The 20,429-nt window shown below is 44.0% G+C and overlaps 1 protein-coding gene across 1 annotated transcript in view; it reads left to right on the top strand.

The window, feature by feature from the left end:
* The window catches only part of ACOX2 (acyl-CoA oxidase 2), a 72,612-nt gene extending 59,599 nt beyond the window's left edge, over nt 1-13,013 (top strand). Inside the window, exons 10-14 of the mRNA XM_068253751.1 lie at nt 1,086-1,247; nt 1,781-1,886; nt 3,505-3,722; nt 4,693-4,825; nt 12,753-13,013. Coding sequence (XP_068109852.1) covers nt 1,086-1,247; nt 1,781-1,886; nt 3,505-3,722; nt 4,693-4,825; nt 12,753-12,815 — 682 coding nt within the window. The 3' untranslated portion in view covers nt 12,816-13,013. The remainder of the gene's footprint in view (nt 1-1,085; nt 1,248-1,780; nt 1,887-3,504; nt 3,723-4,692; nt 4,826-12,752) is intronic.
* The last annotated feature ends 7,416 nt before the right edge of the window (nt 13,014-20,429 follow it).

Raw genomic sequence — 20,429 nt, 5'->3', positions numbered from 1 at the left:
TCTTGTGGCCGCCAGTCCTGTGTTTCCCAGCCCATTATATGCAGAGTATCCCCTGACCTTTGCTCTCCCTGTCCTGAGCTCCCCCGTCCTGTGTTCCCTTTGGTCATGTGCTCTCTCATGTCCTTTGCTTGCCCCTGTTCAGTGTTTCCTCCATCCTGTGCTCCCTGGTCCAGTGTCGTCCCCCACATTCCAGTGTTCCCCAGTCCTGTGCTCCCCCGTTCTGTCTAGTGTTCACCCTGGTCCATTGTTTCTCGCCACCCATCAGTGCTGTGCTCCCTTCAGACTGCAGAGTCTGCATGCAGCGGGATGCCGTGCGTCTCAAATCTCCTCCTTATGCTCCAGCGATGTCCACCTATATCCACTCTGCTACCTGCTTCGCCTCTCACTCTCCCAAATTGCGTAATATCATGCAAGAGGAGATGCCGACCACTAGAGGCAGTGCTGAGTGGATAGACATTGCTGGAGTGCATGGATGAGGCGAGAGACGCACACCTTTCAGCTGCGCGCAGACTCTGCAGTAAATAATACTGGGGAACAGGGACGGATCTAGGGGGGGGGCAAGCGGGTATCTTGCCCCAGGCGCAGTTTGTTGAAATCTTCAAAAGGCGGCAAAATGAATGGCAGTTTAGGCGCCAAAACCTGACCTTTAGGCGCCAAAACCTGACCTTGCCCCAGGCGCAACTTGGTCTTGATCCGTCCCTGCTGGGGAAGCGCACACTGGGACACTTTTCACTGCCAATCACTCTGCATCTCCTCAGCTGGGCACTCGCCCAGCTATAACCGACTAAGGAGAGCACTGGATTTCATAAAAAAAAATATTTGTTGCTGTCTGTCATTCTTGGAGCGATCTCCTTGCTTCCTGTCTGCACCGGAAGTGTCAAAAATTCTCAAAGATGGAAACTTATAACAGTAAAAAAAAATATTTTGCCTTACCACACTATTCAAAATGAGATATTGTTTTCCATAAATTAAACTTGGTTTAAACATAAATTCCTTTAATATCAACTACAGATCCCAATGTGATTAATGTGAGAACAGAAATTAGCTGCAAGCTTGGTTTTCACCTTTGCTCTTTTGTTTATCAGGTTTTTGATTAAAAGTTTTGGTGCTGCTCAGATGGGAAAATCTTTATCTGGCTTTACATCTTACCTGTCTTCTCCACTTTCCACTGGATGCCAAGCAAAGACACACCAGGACTTCCTGAATCCAAATACCTATGTAAAGGCCTATGAAGACAGGGCATACAGGTCAGTAAGCAGGGTGGCTTATGCGTTACACTCATTAGGCTTGATTCACTAAGACAAATAGCGCGAGTAACCTGCTGTTACACACGCTATTTAACCCTGTGCGCCTTAATACACGCTATTGGCAGCATAGCGTGCATTATTACCTGTTGTCAGAGGAGAGGTCTCTATGCGAGCTCTTGTAGCTTATGCTGGCTATTAGGCTCCCTGTACACTGCATGCGATTCCGATTTTTAATCGGTTTTTACATCTGATTCCGATTTTTAATCGTTACTGCATGCTGCATTTTTTCCTCCATTTTTCTGTTTATTGTATTCAGTGAAAATCGGAATTGCAAATCGGAAACGGAATCACAAAACGGATTTGCAGTGTGCAGAGAGCCTTAGGCAGTAACGGGCACTCCGATCATCCCTCCCTGGACTCCTTCGGGTGCAGTAACTTTAAAGGAAGTGATCCCGGCACTCTGACTGGCCCAATAGACTACCTGTCAAGTGATGTCACGTGTAATGTATAGTAATGTAATATTTATTTTTCAGACTTATTGCAGCTGCTGCAACCAAGCTACAAACTTTGGTACAGTCTGGAGAGGAGCAGCATGTGGCATGGAACAACACGACCGTGGAGCTTGTGAAGGCATCAATAGTCAGTATCCATTATCTCTATGGGGTGATCTTGATTGGAAAGAGTGAACTCTGGCTGTGGTGCTATGTGATCAGAAACAGAATAGGGCTGCCCGGCCATATTTTGTTGCACTCTGGACCATCTACTGATTTTGAAAAGTCCATCCAGCATTATTGCGAGGCTGTGCTGAATAGTGTGAAAGAGTAGACAACATTAGTGCCATAATTGGTGGCCATCTTTTACAGTGCTTTTTCTTGAAACAGAAACCCTAGACTGTGTGCTGGAGTAGTTGGATGTGCAGTGGGCAGACAGCACAATATTACTGTGTGATGTCAGCAGGGCCATATTTACCATAAGCCACTGTAGGCACGTGCCTACAGGCGCCTCATACTGCAAAGGTGGCTTACTCTCCTCCCAGAGCACCTCCCTCCCTCCTTCCCTATGCAGAGTAAATGGGAGGTAACTCACCCGGGTGTCAGTCTTCCATTGACGAGATCTCCCTTCAGTCGGGGAAACTTAATACTGAGGGTACCTCTGGCTACCTAATACTAAGAGACATCTGTAGCTACCTAAGACGACCAAGGAAAGTAAAGGAGAGGTGACAGCGGGGACAGCCAGCACACTTGTGGTGCAGTTTGGCACATGTATGTAGGTTCATGGAGGGCGAAGTATAAGGTGCCAGGACATCTGTGCCTATAGGCTCCTGTGATGTAAATCCAGGCCTGGATGCCAGTGCAGGAATTGTGCCACTGATTTATCTCTGTGCTGCAATGATCAAGTGCTGAGCCACAAATGCACGCATCCAGTTACGCTCACCACGCGCAGTTGCCACTGACCATTCACAAATGATGCGATTATTGGAATCGGAATGCTTTTTTTAAATTTTCATCCACTATTCATCACAACCTATTCAAAGGGGCATACATTCAGCCCACCCAGACAATAATTTGTAGCGACAGCAGTTTTGGGTGTGTATCCTCTTTCAGCACAAACATAACCTTATCACTGGGTTTAGCTTAAAGTAGGGTGTGTAGATGCCCAAGACAGTTATCCCTACATTTCAGAAATATAGCTGTTTAAATGGATGGGAATAAAGTTTAGAGTTAAAGGACTTCTGAGGAGAAGACAACAATCTATGTTTACTCACCTGGGGCTTCTTACAGCCCCTAGCAGCCCTTTCAGTCCCTCGCCGCAGCTCTGGTCCTCCTTGGTGTCCCACTGGCAGCCCATAATGATAGGCGACCTGCCGGCGGGTCATGTCTTCTGCGCCTGCTCGGGCGCATCATCTGGCATGTACTGTGGTACTGTGCCTGCACAGTAGTTGTGCACAGACACAGTAAGCGCCAGATGACATGGACAGCGGGCAGGTGCAGAAGACGACGATCATTATGGGCGGCCAGAGGGACACCAAGGAGAACCGGGACTGCGGCGATGGACTGAAAGGGCTGTTAGAGGCTGTAAGAAGCCCCAGGTGAGTAAACATAGATTGTTGTCCTCACCTCGGAAGCCCTTTAAGAGAGGGACGGTCCCTCTGGGGACAGTTGAGAGCTATGCTTTAGTTATCGTTCAACATTATAAATAAAAATGTATTGATGCAAGCTATTGTTGTGTCCATAATACAACTGTCTTTATCTTTTAGGCACATATGCACTACCTGTCAGTCAAGCTGTTCATTTCTTCACTGAACTCACTGTCAGTTCAAACCCCAATTAAAACAGTCCTGAAGCGGCTGTGTGACCTGTACGCTCTGCATGGAATATTCACAAGTTCTGGGGATTTCTTGCAGCACGGCTACCTGTCAGGAAAACAGGTGGAGCTGGCCACTACTGCTTACCTGGGCCTCTTAGCACAACTGAGGTGAGATTTTCCTGGAGATTGCCAATGAGAGCAGCCATACAAAGTGTCAGATTGCTGCAGATTCAAGATTAACTAAAGAACTAAAATGAACTTCAAAATGATCTGATTTTAAAAATATGTTAACTGCTTTATTGCAGTAGCACATGTAATTGTTTTTTGATTGGTCTATCAGAATTCTAGCGGTTTTATTTATGCAGGAAAAGCTGTCATATGTGTATGGTTTAAGTTTTAACGTTCTATGCAAAATTTCAATGTGAACTGTAAAGTTATAGTACTTCTTTAATATATTGCTATGTGACATCTCAGCATATTCCAGGCGGTAAAGCTTAGAAGAATATTTTAACTTGCAAGCTGGAAGGTTGTTGACGTGCTCTAGTCTCAGCTAGCTGATAACACATGATGTTTTGGGAACAAGCTTTATACAATATAAACAATAGAAGGTGTTTTCCCAATTAGTTAGATGATTCAATGATGCCACCTGGCGGTTTAATAGTCTTATAAAATTATTATTTGTTATGAAATGCTGACATCTTGCGGTTTAAATGATATATTTATTTATAAGAAAGACAAAAATATATATATTATTTCATTTTGTGGACTAAGCACTGCTATTACAAGTTATTTATGATCACTATTATCATATTTTTTTATTTTAATTACAACTTAAATTTATTATGAGTTGGAATCAGTGCATTTTTGTACGATTCCGAGGCCCATGTGCTATTCACTTTTTCACCTGAGTTTTCTCCTAGTTCATATTTTCACAACTAGTGAATACAATGCATTTAAATCACCAGCAAGCAAGAAAATACTTAAAATAATTTTGATATTAGTTTTCCAACTCCTCTTTTAATTGCAAAATGCTGAAAAATTATTTTAAATACAAGCTGAAAAATGATATCCAAGGAAAAACTCAGGAGAAACAGTGAATTGCATATGCATATTTAAAGTGACTGCTTGTGTTTTTCAGGAAAGATGCTATTTTGTTGGTTGATGCTTTTGACTACACAGATGACCAGCTGCTGTCTGCCCTGGGGACCTATGATGGGAATGTGTATTACAACTTACTGGAATGGGCTAAGAAGAACCCTGACAATAAACCGGTAAGAGCAGAGTACACCTGTAGCTGTTTAACCGCTTGCCGCCCGCGTCATGCCACTGGGCGTGGCCGCGGCGGCAGCCCCAGGACCAGCTAACGCCAATTGGCGGAAATTCCTGGGGCAGCAGTTTACGGGAGATCGCGCGCATCTCCCGCTTGGTGGACGGAGCTGAGCTCCGCCTTCAGTCTCCGAGCGGCGATCGCCGCTCGGGAGACTGTTACACGACGAAACCGCTGTGTATTTACATGTGCAGCGCTGCGATCAGCAGCAGCGCTGCACTGGGGACAGCCGTGTGACACGGCTGTCCCTCTGGGGGACAAGAGAGCGATCGGCTCTCATAGGCAGAAGCCTATGACAGCCGATCGCCGTGATTGGCCGGCTGGGGGGAGGGAGGGGATTTCGAAAAAAAAAAAAATAGCAAAAAATATTAAAAAACAAACAAAAAACAACAACAAATATTTATCAAAAAAAAAATAAACACAGGGGGGGGGGGGGGGCGATCAGACCTCACCAACAGAGAGCTCTGTTGGTGGGGAGAAAAGGGGGGGGGGGGATCACTTGTGTGCAGAGGTATACGGCCCTGCAGCTTGGCCTTAAAGCTGCAGTGGCCAATTAAGGTAAAATTAGGCTGGTCACTAGGGGGGTTTACCACCATGGTCCTCAAGAGGTTAAATAATCAAAGCTCTATACAACACATGAAAAGGGCAGTATTTTCCAATAATGTTTTTGTGATATTCAAACACAGTAGAAGTTTTCAAACTGGAAATCTCAGAACATAAAGTGTACTTTCCTATCCCTCTGTAACCACTTCCCTACCACAAGTTTCTCCCCCTTAAAAACCAGAGCGATTTTCACATCACACTCCTCCCATTCATTCGCCTATAACTTTATCGTTACTTATGACATCGAAATGATCTCTATATTGTTTTATTTGACATGTCATGACTCTACTTTTAACTTCTTAGATAAAATTCTTTGAAATTAAAAAAAATTATATTTCTGGCAATAATCAAAGTGAAAATAAAATCTTGTTTGCATGTTTGTCAGCCCTACCCATCTGTACACCCCATTTTTACTTTTCCCAAATCATGAGACTGATGATGTTCAGAATTCACATTTTTAGTCAAGTTCATATTTTGCTAACGAGTCACAGATCACACAGGTGGTCAAACATGAATGCTGCTGGACTGCTTAGACTCCACACTTAAAGTGTACCAGAGACGAGTTAATATAAAAGATTTATACATACCTGGGGCTTCCTCCAGCCCCATCCGCATGGATCACTCCCACACTGCCTTCCTCAGCCTTCTCCAGCTCCGATACCGGGGCCCGTAACTTCAGCCAGTCGCGACCAATTTGCGCAAGAAAAGTGTGCCCTCTACGTATCTCTTCGGTGGCTGCCGGAGAGAGATACGTAGAGAGCGCACTTCTCTTGCGTCAGACTGGCCGCAGCTGCCTGAAGCTCCAGGAACCACTACTGAAGCTTGAGAAGGCTGAAGACGGCGGCATGGAAGCGATCCCTGTGGATTGGCTGGAGTAAGCCCCAGGTATGTGAAAATCTTTTATATTAACTCGTCTCTGGTTTCCTTTAACTATATACACTTAAAGACCTCATATCCATGAGATATAATGGCGATGTGATCATCAGCTCTCATGAACAAGCCTAGATTTGGAAGATGGACACATGAGCCTCTTCGGGAGTTTGTCCTCAGTACTCAAGGCTTAACCCCGGCCTTATATAACTATGCAGTGCATTGCTAGGCCCTTTCAAATATACTGTATGGAGGCTAAAACTGGACCACACAAATAAAACAGCATACTACACACTGCACTGTTGTCAACAGGAGCTAATAAAACTATTTAACTACTTTTGCATAATGTTTTTAATGATATTAAGCAATGCATTCCACTCAGCAGTGCACCCAGTGATGTCTGTCCATTCTGATCCTTCCAGATACAGCTCTTTTGAAGGGAACCTAAACTGAGAGGGATATGGATGTTTCCTTTTAAACAATACCAGTTGCTTGGCAGTCCTGTTGATCTCTTTGGCTGCAGTAGTGGATGAATTATGCTGGGAATACACGGGTCAACCCGGCGGCTCTATTAGCCGCCGAATCGATCCCCGCCGCGTCCCCGTTCGTCCGGATCGATTTCCACTCGAGCGGGGTAATCGGACCTGTCGGAAATTATCAATCGAGCTCGATTGATAAGGAATAATCGCGCCGTGTATGCCCAGCATAACACACCTGAAACTAGCATGCAGCTAATCCAGTCTGACTTCAGTCAGAGCATCTGATCTGCATGCTTGATCAGGGGCTGTGGCTGAAAGTATTAGAGACACAGGATCAGCAGGAGAGTCAGGAAACTGGTATTATTTTAAAAGGAAAAATCCATATCCTTCTCAGTTTAGGTTCCCTTTAAGTGCATATTGGCTCTGTCAGGCAAAGCAACCCCTTATCATTGAGTCAAGTATCAGAAAGGGGGAGGGACTGGTGTCATCTTGCAAAAAGGCACAGTTACATTATCACCATTTTAAAAGAGACGCTAGTTAACCACTTCCCGACCGCCGTATTGACAATTGGCGGCCGGGAAGTGGACCCCGCAAGGACCGGCGCATAGACAAATGGCGGCGGTCCTTGTAGGGGCATGGGCGGAGCGATCGCGTCATCCGTGACGCGATCCTCCGCCTCCGCCTGTCGCCGCTCACCCGCCGCAACATCCCGCCGGCCATACGGAAGCGCCGGCGGGATGTTAACACCGCGATAGCCGCATACAAAGTGTATAATACACTTTGTAATGTTTACAAAGTGTATTATACAGGCTGCCTCCTGCCCTGGTGGTCCCAGTGTCCGAGGGACCACCAGGGCAGGCTGCAGCCACCCTAGTCTGCACCAAGCACACTGATTTCCCCCCCCCCGCCTCAGATCGCCCACAGCACCCCTCAGGACCCCCCCCCTGCCCACCCCCCAGACCCCTGTTTGCACCCAATCACCCCCCTAATCACCCATCAATCACTCCCTGTCACTATCTGTAAACGCTATTTTTTTTTATCCCCCCCCCTCCTGATCACCCCCCCACCCCTCAGATTCTCCCCAGACACCCCCCCCCCCCTGTGTACTGTATGCATCTATCCCCCTGATCACCTGTCAATCACCCGTCAATCACCCATCAATCACCCCCTGTCACTGCCACCCATCAATCAGCCCCTAACCTGCCCCTTGCGGGCAATCTGATCACCCACCCACACCAATAGATCGCCCGCAGATCCGACGTCAGATCACCTCCCAAGTGCAGTGTTTACATCAATTCTCTACCCTAAACACCCACTAATTACCCATCAATCACCCCCTATCACCACCTGTCACTGTTACCCATCAGATTAGACCCTAATCTGCCCCTTGCGGGCACCCAATCACCCGCCCACACGCTCAGATTGCCCTCAGACCCCCCCCTTATCAATTCGCCAGCGCATTACTTACATCTGTTCTTCCCTGTAATAACCCACTGATCACCTGTCAATCACCTGTCAATCACCCATCAATCACCCCCTGTCACTGCCACCCATCAATCACCCCCTGTCACTGCCACCCATCAATCAGCCCCTAACCTGCCCCTTGCGGGCAATCTGATCACCCACCCACACCAATAGATCGCCCGCAGATCCGACGTCAGATCACCTCCCAAGTGCAGTGTTTACATCTATTCTCTACCCTAAACACCCACTAATTACCCATCAATCACCCATCAATCACCCCCTATCACCACCTGTCACTGTTACCCATCAGATTAGACCCTAATCTGCCCCTTGCGGGCACCCAATCACCCGCCCACACGCTCAGATTGCCCTCAGACCCCCCCCCTTATCAATTCGCCAGTGCAATATTTACATCTGTTATTCCCTGTAATAACCTACTGATCACCTGTCAATCACCCATCAATCACCCCCTGTCACTGCCACCCATCAATCACCCCCTGTCACTGCCACCCATCAATCAGCCCCTAACCTGCCCCTAGCGGGCAATCTGATCACCCACCCACACCAATAGATCGCCCGCAGATCCGTCCGATCACCTCCCAAGTGCAGTGTTTACATCTGTTCTCTACCCTAAACACCCACTAATTACCCATCAATCACCCCCTGTCACTGCTACCTATCAGATTAGACCCCTATCTGCCCCTAGGGCACTCAATCACCCGCCCACACCCTTAGAACGCCCTCAGACCCCAGCCCTGATCACCTCGCCAGTGCATTGCTTGCATCTATTCCCCCCTCTAATCACACCTTGAGACACCCATCATTTACCTCCTGTCACCCCCTAGCACACCTACCCATCAGATCAGGCCCTAATTTGCCCCGTGTGGGCTCCTGATCACTCGGCCAAACCCTCAGATCCCCCTCAGACCCCCTTCCGATCACCTCCCCAGTGCATTGATTGCATCTATTTTCCCCTCTAACCACCCCCTGAGACACCCATCAATCACCTCCTGTCACCCCCTAGCACTCCTATCCATCAGATCAGGCCCAATACAACCTGTCATCTAAAAGGCCACCCTGCTTATGACCGGTTCCACAAAATTCGCCCCCTCATAGACCACCTGTCATCAAAATTTGCAGATGCTTATACCCCTGAACAGTAATTTTGAGACATTTGGTCTCCAGACTACTCACGGTTTTAGGCCCGTAAAATGCCAGGGCGGTATAGGAACCCCACAAGTGATCCCATTTTAGAAAAAAGACACCCCAAGGCATTCTGTTAGGCGTATGACGAGTTCATAGATTTTATTTTTTGTCAAAAGTTAGCGGAAATTGATTTTTATTGTTTTTTTTTTTTTTACAAAATGTCATTTTTCACTAACTTGTGACAAAAAATAAAATCTTCTATGAACTCGCCATACACCTAACGGAATACCTTGGGGTGTCTTCTTTCTAAAATGGGGTCACTTGTGGGGTTCCTATACTGCCCTGGCATTTTAGGGGCCCTAAACCGTGAGGAGTAGTCTAGAAAACAAATGCCTCAAAATGACCTGTGAATAGGACGTTGGGCCCCTTAGCGCACCTAGGCTGCAAAAAAGTGTCACACATGTGGTACCGCCGTACTCAGGAGAAGTAGTATAATGTGTTTTGGGGTGTATTTTTACACATACCCATGCTGGGTGGGAGAAATCTCTCTGTAAATGGACAATTGTGTGTAAAAAAAAATCAAACAATTGTCATTTACAAAGATATTTCTCCCACCCAGCATGGGTATGTGTAAAAATACACCCCAAAACACATTATACTACTTCTGCTGAGTACGGCGGTACCACATGTGTGGCACTTTTTTACACCGTAAGTACGCTAAGGGGCCCAAAGTCCAATGAGTACCTTTAGGATTTCACAGGTCGTTTTGCGACATTTGGTTTCAAGACTACTCCTCACGGTTTAGGGCCCCTAAAATGCCAGGGCAGTATAGGAACCCCACAAATGACCCCATTCTAGAAAGAAGACACCCAAAGGTATTCCGTTAGGAGTATGGTGAGTTCATAGAAGATTTTATTTTTTGTCACAAGTTAGCGGAAAATGACACTTTGTGAAAAAAAAAACAATTAAAATCAATTTCCGCTAATTTGTGACAAAAAAATAAAAACTTCTATGAACTCACCACACTCCTAACGGAATACCTTGGGGTGTCTTCTTTCTCAAATGAGGTCATTAGTGGGGTTCCTATACTGCCCTGGCATTTTAGGGGCCCTAAACCGTGAGGAGTAGTCTTGAAACAAAAATGACCTGTGAAATCCTAAAGGTACTCATTGGACTTTGGGCCCCTTAGCGCAGTTAGGGTGCAAAAAAGTGCCACACATGTGGTATCGCCGTACTTGGGAGAAGTAGTATAATGTGTTTTGGGGTGTATTTTTACACATACCCATGCTGGGTGGGAGAAATACCTCTGTAAATGACAATCTTTTGATTTTTTTTACACACAATTGTCCATTTACAGAGTTATTTCTCCCACCCAGCATGGGTATGTGTAAAAATACACCCCAAAACACATTGTACTACTTCTCCCGAGTACGGCGATACATGTGTGTGGCACTTTTTTGCACCCTAACTGCGCTAAGGGTCCCAAAGTCCAATGAGTACCTTTAGGATTTCACAGGTCATTTTGAGAAATTTCGTTTCAAGACTACTCCTCACGGTTTAGGGCCCCTAAAATGCCAGGACAGTTTAGGAACCCCACAAATGACTCCATTTTAGAAAGAAGACACCCCAAGGTATTCTGTTAGTAGTACGGTGAGTTCATAGAAGATTTTATTTTTTGTCACAAGTTAGCGGACATTGATTTTTATTGGTTTTTTTCACAAAGTGTCATTTTCCGCTAACTTGTGACAAAAAATAAAATCTTCTATGAACTCACCATACTCCTAACGGAATACCTTGGGGTGTCTTCCTTCAAAAATGGGGTCATTTGTGGGGTTCCTGTACTGTCCTGGCATTTTAGGGGCCCTAAACCGTGAGGAGTAGTCTTGAAACGAAATTTCTCAAAATGACCTGTGAAATCCTAAAGGTACTCATTGGACTTTGGGCCCCTTAGCGCAGTTAGGGTGCAAAAAAGTGCCACACATGTGGTATCGCCGTACTCAGGAGAAGTAGTATAATGTGTTTTGGGGTGTATTTTTACACATACCCATGCTGGGTGGGAGAAATCTCTCTGTAAATGGACAATTGTGTGTAAAAAAAATCAAACAATTGTCATTTACAGAGATATTTCTCCCACCCAGCATGGGTATGTGTAAAAATACACCCCAAAACACATTATACTACTTGGAATTCTAGCCCCTCATGAAACATGACAGGTGGTCAGAAAAGGCAGAGATGCTGGAAAATGGGAAAATTCACTTTTTGCACCATAGTTTGTAAACGCTATAACTTTTACCCAAACCAATAAATATAGGCTGAATGGGTTTTTTTTAATCAAAAACATGTTTGTCCACATTTTTCGCGCTGCATGTATACAGAAATTTTACTTTATTTGAAAAATGTCAGCATAGAAAGTTAAAAAAATCATTTTTTTGCCAAAATTCATGTCTTTTTTTGATGAATATAATAAAAAGTAAAAATCGCATCAGCAATCAAATAGCACCAAAAGAAAGCTTTATAAGTGACAAGAAAAGGAGCCAAAATTCATTTAGGTGGTAGGTTGTATGAGCGAGCAATAAACCGTGAAAGCTGCAGTGGTCTGAATGGAAAAAAAGTGGCCGGTCCTTAAGGGGGGTAAAGCCCTAGGTCCTCAAGTGGTTAAAAAGGGACACAGAAAAATGGGAGCAGTGGCGACCAGTCTCAGCCTTCCTTCCTAGGGAGGGAGTATCCACACTTTCTACTCCCCAGGCCAGTTTTGGGGGACGTATGGGGTGTGAGTTAGGCCTCTTCCAGGCATGCTTGTCAGGCAGTTCAGCACCCTGTCTGCCCCCCATGTGTACCATTTGGGTGCAATAAAAATGCAGCCGAATGGCAGTGTTTGTAACACCACACGTGTCAGTGCTTGGCACGCAATGGCGTTACCCACCGGCAGAGAGCCGTGACATGTCACGTCTGAGCACCCCTGCAACCACACAGATTTGACTCCGTGGGTGGAAGGGGGCACTTTTCCACCACCGGAACTAAGTGCTAACAAGCAGCTGACAATCAGTGAATCAGGTCAAGTGTGCTCCCCCCAAAAAATAAATAAATAAACAGACCCTGAACAATTAGGGTTTGGGATTGTCCATTACAGTGTAAGTCAGATAGGCCATGATCACAATAATCTGTTCTATTCGTTTGCATTTTTCAAGCACGGTTATGCTGCTGCACTCAGGATCCAGTGGTCGGCTTTACTGCATTTTCACATATTTTTTCTTCATATTGTTTGTTGCAAATCTGTCCTTTTTTGTGATTTTTTTTTTTTTTTTACAGGCAACCTCAGTGTTTGAGAAATATTTTAAGCCGTATTTACTGCGCAATCAGTCCAAATTATGAAATCGGCCACATGAATGACATCTAAGAAGAACCCAGAATGACCCCACAGGAGGAATCTGATGGTTGACATCTGATAAAAACAAATTATTGTTAAATGAATGTGAAGTAACCAACTACCATGTTTTAGACAATGTGATAAATCTCTTAAAATTTAGACCACCTTTAATTTTGCTACAGAATATATATTTTTTAACAATGTTTGTTGTCTTTGTTTCATAATAGAACTCAAAACTCAGCACTGTACAGAGCTATACAGGGAAAAAAACAAACACGTCTGAAATACGGTACATAGTTTACCATCCAGTTTTGTATTCTGACAGATTTGTGATCCAAATACACAGACAGCACATCTATAGCACATAAAGGGGAAAGAGGCGCCCTGATGTAATAAAAGCATCTAAAATCAGCTTAAAATCGAAAAGTGATATGAGGTAGCTTACCTCAATGACGAAACCTCTGTAGTTAATACAAGGGATTTTTATTAGCACAGGCAACGCGTTTCGCGGGTCTCAGCCCGCTTCATCAGGCCAGTAAAAGTGCCAAATAGAAAAGATCATCTAGCATAGGGAGCCATAGAGAGGCTCCCTATGCTAGATGATCTTTTCTATTTGGCATCAATAATTTGAATCTTGTCTTTACCTTCCAATGGTCACCTCAAGAGGTCAATTACCTTGATCTCACCCTTAGGGGCGATTCCGCCCTGGCCTCGGTAGTCTCTAGCACGTACCGCAAACCCTGCAGTGGCAACTCCACCCTGAGGGCGAACAGTTGCCATCCCCTTCATACTATCCGAGCGGTCCCGGTGGGCGAGTCCATACGGATCCGCAGGAATTGCTCTGATGTTTCGGTTCTCGGGGTGGAGCTAGACACTGTAGGTTCTCGTCTTGCAGAGTGTGGGTATCCAAAATGGATGATACAGAGGGGGAGGAGACACGCCCTTATGAGAACCAGGGAGGAACTTTTACGCCCCGTTTCTCAAGGGGCACGTTCGCGATGGACACAGTATTCGTGACCACATACAGTCAAGAATACAGACAAGTTATACAAATTATCAAAAGATGCCTGCCAGTATTGCAGGCTGACGACACTCTCAATGTGATTCTCAAACAAGGAGTCAGTTTTGCTAGCAGAAAGGCCCCCACATTGGGGAGCATTTTGTCCCCCAGTTTGTTTACCACTGGCACACAACGACCGTGCTGGCTAACTACCCAAGGTTCATACAGATGCAATTTCTCTATGTGCAATTATTGTAGCATTCATAATATCACTCGATCTATTATCTCCTTCTCTCTCCCACTAGCACAGAAGGAATCATAATAATATATACATATATACATGAAAAGCCCATACATGCAAACTTTACGTTTCTATTTTCTTTGCATGTATGGGCTTTTCATGTATATATGTATATATTATTATGATTCCTTCTGTGCTAGTGGGAGAGAGCTCCTGCATGTGTGTGTGTATGCATATATATATACATATGTGTATAATTATGGGTGTATGTGTATATATGTGGATGCATACATTTTATCCCTTGGAGTACTGTGATACATTCCGAATATTTTTATTATGAATCTATTGGTGTGATTTATTGTGATTTATTGTAATCTATGCTTATACTTACGTTAGTGGTGTGTCTATCCTGATTGTTGCCATGTTGTATTTAAAGCAGGGCTGTGGAGTCGGTCCAAAAATCCACCGACTCCGACTCCTCAGTTTAGGATTCCACCGACTCCGACTCCTCTAATTTGCATATTACAATTTTGTTGATTAAAAGTATGTAACATGAAATTCGTCTCTTAACTGCCAACGCTTAGGAATTTTACAAGACAACTGAAGTGAGAAGGATATGTAGACTACTATATTTATTCCCTTTAGACTAAAACTAGTCCTTGGTAAGAGTACTTGTAAAAGGTACAAACCGGAACAAAGAACATCTATCAGGCCCTAGGCAATGTAAGTGTGGGTACATGCAAGAATGATGTGCAGGTACTCTGCAGGGGAATGAGGAGATTGTAAACAGACAACACCTCTGTGTTCAATGTGCACAGCATTCTCAGTGGATTCCCTGCAGCTCTGTGGGGAGTGCATATGTAGAGTATAGTACTACTGTGTAACAAAGTAAACCTGAGACAGATGAAATGAAAGTTTTATACATACCTGGGGCTTCCTCCAGGCGCCTTCAGGATAATCAGTCCCTCGTTGTCCTCCTCCGCCACCTGGATCTTCTGCTATGAGTCCAGGTACTTGAGCCAGTCAGGCGTAGTGCGCATGCACACACTCCGCCGCCAGGAGCATACTACACCTGTGCAGCACTATTGCGCAGGTGCAGAATGTTCCTGGCTGTGGGAGCGGCATGCGGCCGGACAGCGCTGACTGGCTGAATTACCAGGACTCATAGCAGAAGATCCGGGTGGTGGAGGACAGCGAGGGACTGATTAGCCTGAAGGGGGCTGGAGGAAGCCCCAGGTATGTATAAAACTTTACTTTTCATCTGTCTCAGGTACCCTTTAATTTGTAGTCACCAAACCAAATTTTAACAACATATCAAATTATTTGATTTCATCAGCAAAGGGAGTGCATACATTTGCATAAATCAGCATCAATGCAGAATTATTTCCATCTCGTTGACCATCTCTATTAGTGACACAGCTACACATCAGGCTTTATTCTTACAGCATAGATGTTATTTAGTATATATAAGAGATTCCTGTGTACACATCATATATACAGTCACAATCAGATATGTATATCTGACCTTAAAAATACGGGGACTGCTTTATTGAAGCAGCACAAGTAACTAATTTTGATTGGTTTATTTCATTTTTGTGGACTAAGCACAGCTATTACTGTATATATACTGTATATATACATTATTTTTAATGACTATTATCTGAGAAATAGAACATTTTATCATATTTTCTATTTTAATTACAGTTACAAATTCATTAGGAGTCGGAGTCGGTGCATTTTTTCCCGACTCCGACTCCAGGCACCCAAAATTGCCCGACTCCACGACTCCGACTCCACGACTCCGACTCCACAGCCCTGATTTAAAGGCACACCTATAGACCTGAGGAAGCGGCGTGGCCGCGAAACACGTTGTCAATTGTGCCTTAATAAAGTTTGAGAAAAATCAACTATCACTTTACGTGTGAGTTGTACTACTATAAGGTAGGATTATAAATACCTTGTTTGAATTGCTACATTTAATATAAGAACTACAGATACACGACCACGGGCGCCTCCTACCCTCTCCCAGTACCCTTAACCCCTATACAGTGGAGTGCACACTCGGAAGTTCCTTCCAGTGGCATATTTTCTCTCTTGGAGCTGCGACCAACCCCAATATCTGAAGCAAGGCCGAGTGAGGACGGTACTTCCTCACATGCGAATTAAGTGGTTGCCTCTGATAGCAACCCAACATTGTGAGTATATTTCCTCATATTATACACACATACTGGTGTCTCGTTCATAATACACCAGATCGGGCTCCTGGTCTCCCTGTGCCTTTTTTGTTTCCACAAGAGCCTGCACTTTTATGGTAATTTTCCTGGTTTCAGCATCGGAAACACTTCCTATATCTATATAATGCTGTATATAGACTGTAGCTCTGTCCTCCCTGTGATGTGAACCCTAGGCCGATTAGCTCTTCGGCCTCTTGCACACTGCAAGCGATTCAGATTCAGATTCCGCTTTTTAATCTGTTTTTACTTCCGATTCCGATTCAGATTTGCAGTTTGCTCCTTGCACACTGCAAATCGTAATCTGAATCGGAGGTAAAAACTGATTAAAAAGCGGAATCTGAATCGGAATCGCGTGCAGTGTGCAAGAAGCCTTCCATAGCAATCTGGAAGACCACGTATATTTTGTACTGGCTGCAAAACTCTCAGAAACAAACATTCCATAGAGATCAACTGATAGGACTAAAGATGTTGCCACCTGTGACTAATTATAAATCTCATAGAGGTTCTATGAAAGTCGGAGGAAACATTTTTGCTCTGACTTTCATAGCTGGTTTACAGCTTGAGTGGGAAAAGTGGTGATGGACATAGCTAGATATGTTATAATGTGCTGTGACTTTATGGATGAGAAGAAGAACTGAGGGTCATTCAGAATGAGGATCAGCTTTCCTCATAATTTGAGGAAGCAGTGACCAATGGCATAATCAATTATTGGGTTTCTGCTTGAGGGTAGAAAGCCAAAGAATTCCACGCATGACAGACATCACATCCAGGACATCCCCTTGTTTCTAGCTGCAGGTCACCTATGGAAAAAATACATTTACCAAGCATAAAGGACCACTACAACTTTTACCCATGCAGCTGTTACAGTACCTAGTATTAATCTGACAGGTTTTGGGCTAATTCAGTTAGTTGTGTGAGATTCTAAGGATTTCCTTTATTTTCTAAAGCACCCCTAGACAGCAATGGCACAATCCACCTGCAGGAAAAGTGGCATACGAGTAGGCAGGCTTGATGGCATCTTTGTACAGTTCCTTACTGGGGAGTGCTTTTGAAAGAAGAGACCGAGAATCTCCCAATAAATGAATCCAAAGCCTGACAATTAAAACTCTGTATTGTAAGTGACGGCCACATAGGAGAACATAATAGTGCACTTTATACATATGCATATTTACATGCAAGTTGGATTATTTCACCATCTCTAGTAATGAATGTAGGCAGTGAAACAAGTGTGTATGGATTGGTTAGGATGTATTTTTAATTATTACGTTTTGTTTTTTGTTGTTTTAAAGATGACATGTATCAATTAGTATTTTTAATAGTCTATACATTTTAAACTGAAAAGCACATTGCTTTACTTCTGAAAAATACAAGTTTCTAACACCATAAATCTGGTCTCTTTTTTCTTCTTGCTTTATTTATGTAAAGCTATTTATTTGGGATAATCATCACCCCAAAAAATCTTTGACTGCTTTAGGTAATAGGTTCCCCATGATCATTGTTCAGATGTGCTGCTTAGCTCTCTGCCAAGCAGGCTATACTGGCCTGAAGAGAAAAGGGGAGGGGACGAGTAGGAGATTTTTAGCTGCAGCTCACACAGAAACTACAACAGTCCTCACCTGAGCACCTTTTAACTTGTCAGATTGCAGGCTGCAAATACTGGGAAATAGGGGTGGTCAGTGAGATGCAAATAATTCAGAGTTGATGCAGAATTGTGCAAATGAGTATGCAACTTTAAAATTGACCAATCAAATCCTGCAAAGGTGGAATTGGATTGGTGCATTATTCAAGTTGCATATATTTGCATAATCCTGCATCAGCTTGTTATTGCATTGACCATCCCAACTGTATGCATACTAGTCTGCTACTAACACAATCACTACTGATAATTCCGTGTGATGAATATCTACTTTACATATGGTGCAATACAATTTCAGCCTGCAGAAAGCCAAAAAAGAACTATAAAGGTATGAAGTGTAATTTCAATCACAAGGCTATATATAGGAGAACTTATTTTTAAATTATTTACTGTGTGGTGAAAGGATACACACTACAGTAGAATCCCTTCATGGTAAACTCCAAGGGACACCACATCAGAATTGGTCATACATTGTATACTCATACAGATGCAGTTTGGGACCTGTGGACTGAGCTTACTATATCCAGAGATTTACTAGAATGAGATTCTACTGTATTATAAGCAGTGTTGTTGTTAAAATTCAGAATGCTGTTCTTAGTTCACCCGAATACCACAGTTCAGCACTGAATCTGTGGACAGGGGAGTTCAATTACTTGTGCTTCATGGAGTGATTCAGGCGACTCTGATACTTCCTCCTTTTGGTTTTGGAAGGAGGAAGTTGGAGTCACGTGAAGCACACTATGAAGAGCAAGTAAGTGAATTCCCCCTCACCCTGTCCGCAGGCTCAGTGCTGAAGTGTGCTGTTCTCGTGCTTTAAATTCAAATACCAACACTAATTGTAAGTAAAGTGTAAAAAAGGCAATGGAGTCATTATTCATTACAAAATGTATCTTTACTTTCATATTTTCCTGATTAAAGGCCCAATATCACAAAAATTGTAAAATTTAAAGCAGACCTGAACTCAGAACTTTCTCTCTGCTCTAAGACATATGCAACAGCATAATAACCTTAAAAGAAAAACATTTCTTTGTTACAGCTAAAACAAATCCTGCAATAAATCTACTGTATCTTCTTCCTGTTTTCATGGAAGCAGACATATAGTTAACATCTTGTGTTTACCAATTAGCTATCTGCCCTGGCAGGAGCTGACTCAGCTGAAGATATAAAATGACACTTGTGATTAGACACAGATAAAGGAGAATTAGACAAGCGAAACTCTCTAAATGCACACAGGATGCATTTCTCTATTGTCCTTCTGTCCTGTGCAAGAGTTCAGGTCCACTCTAAAAACCATACAACTAAGAAGTGATTTTCTCCCAGTGTAAAATGAGCTATAAAATTATCTCTAGCTGTCACTTTCAGTAGGTAGTAGAAATCGGACAGAACTGACATGTTTTAGACTAACCATTTCTCAGGGGTTTCTAATTCAAAAGCACTTAGTAAATGGCAATTGCTCAGAACAACTGCCAAAATAGTGTGCAAACAGGTGGTGGTGGGGGGATGAACACAGTGAATCCAGCACAGGAGATTTGGGCGCAGCCGGCACCACCATAGGCCGTAATAGGAATTACAGCTATAGCGGCGCACAGGGAGTAACTTCGGCACCATCAGAAGACTGAGCTGAAGTTACTTTTAAAACACAATAATTCGGCTTCCAGCAATTGCTAGAAGCCGAATTATATCATTCCCCACCATCCATGGCGGCCTGGAGGGGGAATAGTAATTAACCCGGCCGGGACTTGTGCGGCAGCAGGGTCAGCCATATACCGCAAATCTAGAATGGAGCACTCAATAGTGCATTACCAGGGAAAAGCTTTAACCCCAATAAATATATGTACTTACAAAATACTATAGTTGATGGCAACGCGCTGTGGCTAGCAGTGCGGGCTCCGGTGCTTGGGAGAGCCTTCTCGCTAGTGGGTGGACGTGGCTTCGCATCGGCGTGCTGCTGACGTCATTACGCGTTTCGTCGCTCTGCGCCTTCGTCAGATCAAACGCGTAATGACGTCATCCGCTCGCCGAGCACCGGAGCCCGCGCTGCCATCGACTATATGCGAGATTTTAACTACTATTTTGTAAGTACATATATTTATTGGGATTAAAGCTTTTCCCTGGTAATGCACTATTGAGCGCTGCATTCTTCTACATTTGTTGTACTGTATCCTATGCCTGGAGCAGTGCAAGTGCACAGAACCAGCCAGGAATAAGCAGCTGTGAGACTGTTTGTTCCGGAAGGAGCGCCAGGAATTATTGTCTTTTGTCAGCCATATACCGGCTGTATCCTGCACCCAAGTCTCCCGCGCCGATTCCTCTCATACGCGGAGGGGAGGGCAGCTGGAGTCTTTGTTCAAATCCCTTTAAGGGATTGCTTTTAAAAAAATAAAATACTAAAAATCACCCATAAGGAGATGGACTAGTTCAAAACCTGTCCGTTCTGTCAGATTTCTGTAAGTGACAGCAACATAGGAGAAAAGTTTTATGGATCATTTTGCTCAGGAAGAAAGGTAC

Source organism: Hyperolius riggenbachi, chromosome 9, assembly GCF_040937935.1.
Source record: "Hyperolius riggenbachi isolate aHypRig1 chromosome 9, aHypRig1.pri, whole genome shotgun sequence".
NCBI classification, from domain to species: Eukaryota; Metazoa; Chordata; class Amphibia; order Anura; family Hyperoliidae; genus Hyperolius; species Hyperolius riggenbachi.
The sequence above is the reverse complement of the archived record's forward strand: the minus strand, read 5'-3'. Positions and strand labels throughout refer to the sequence as shown.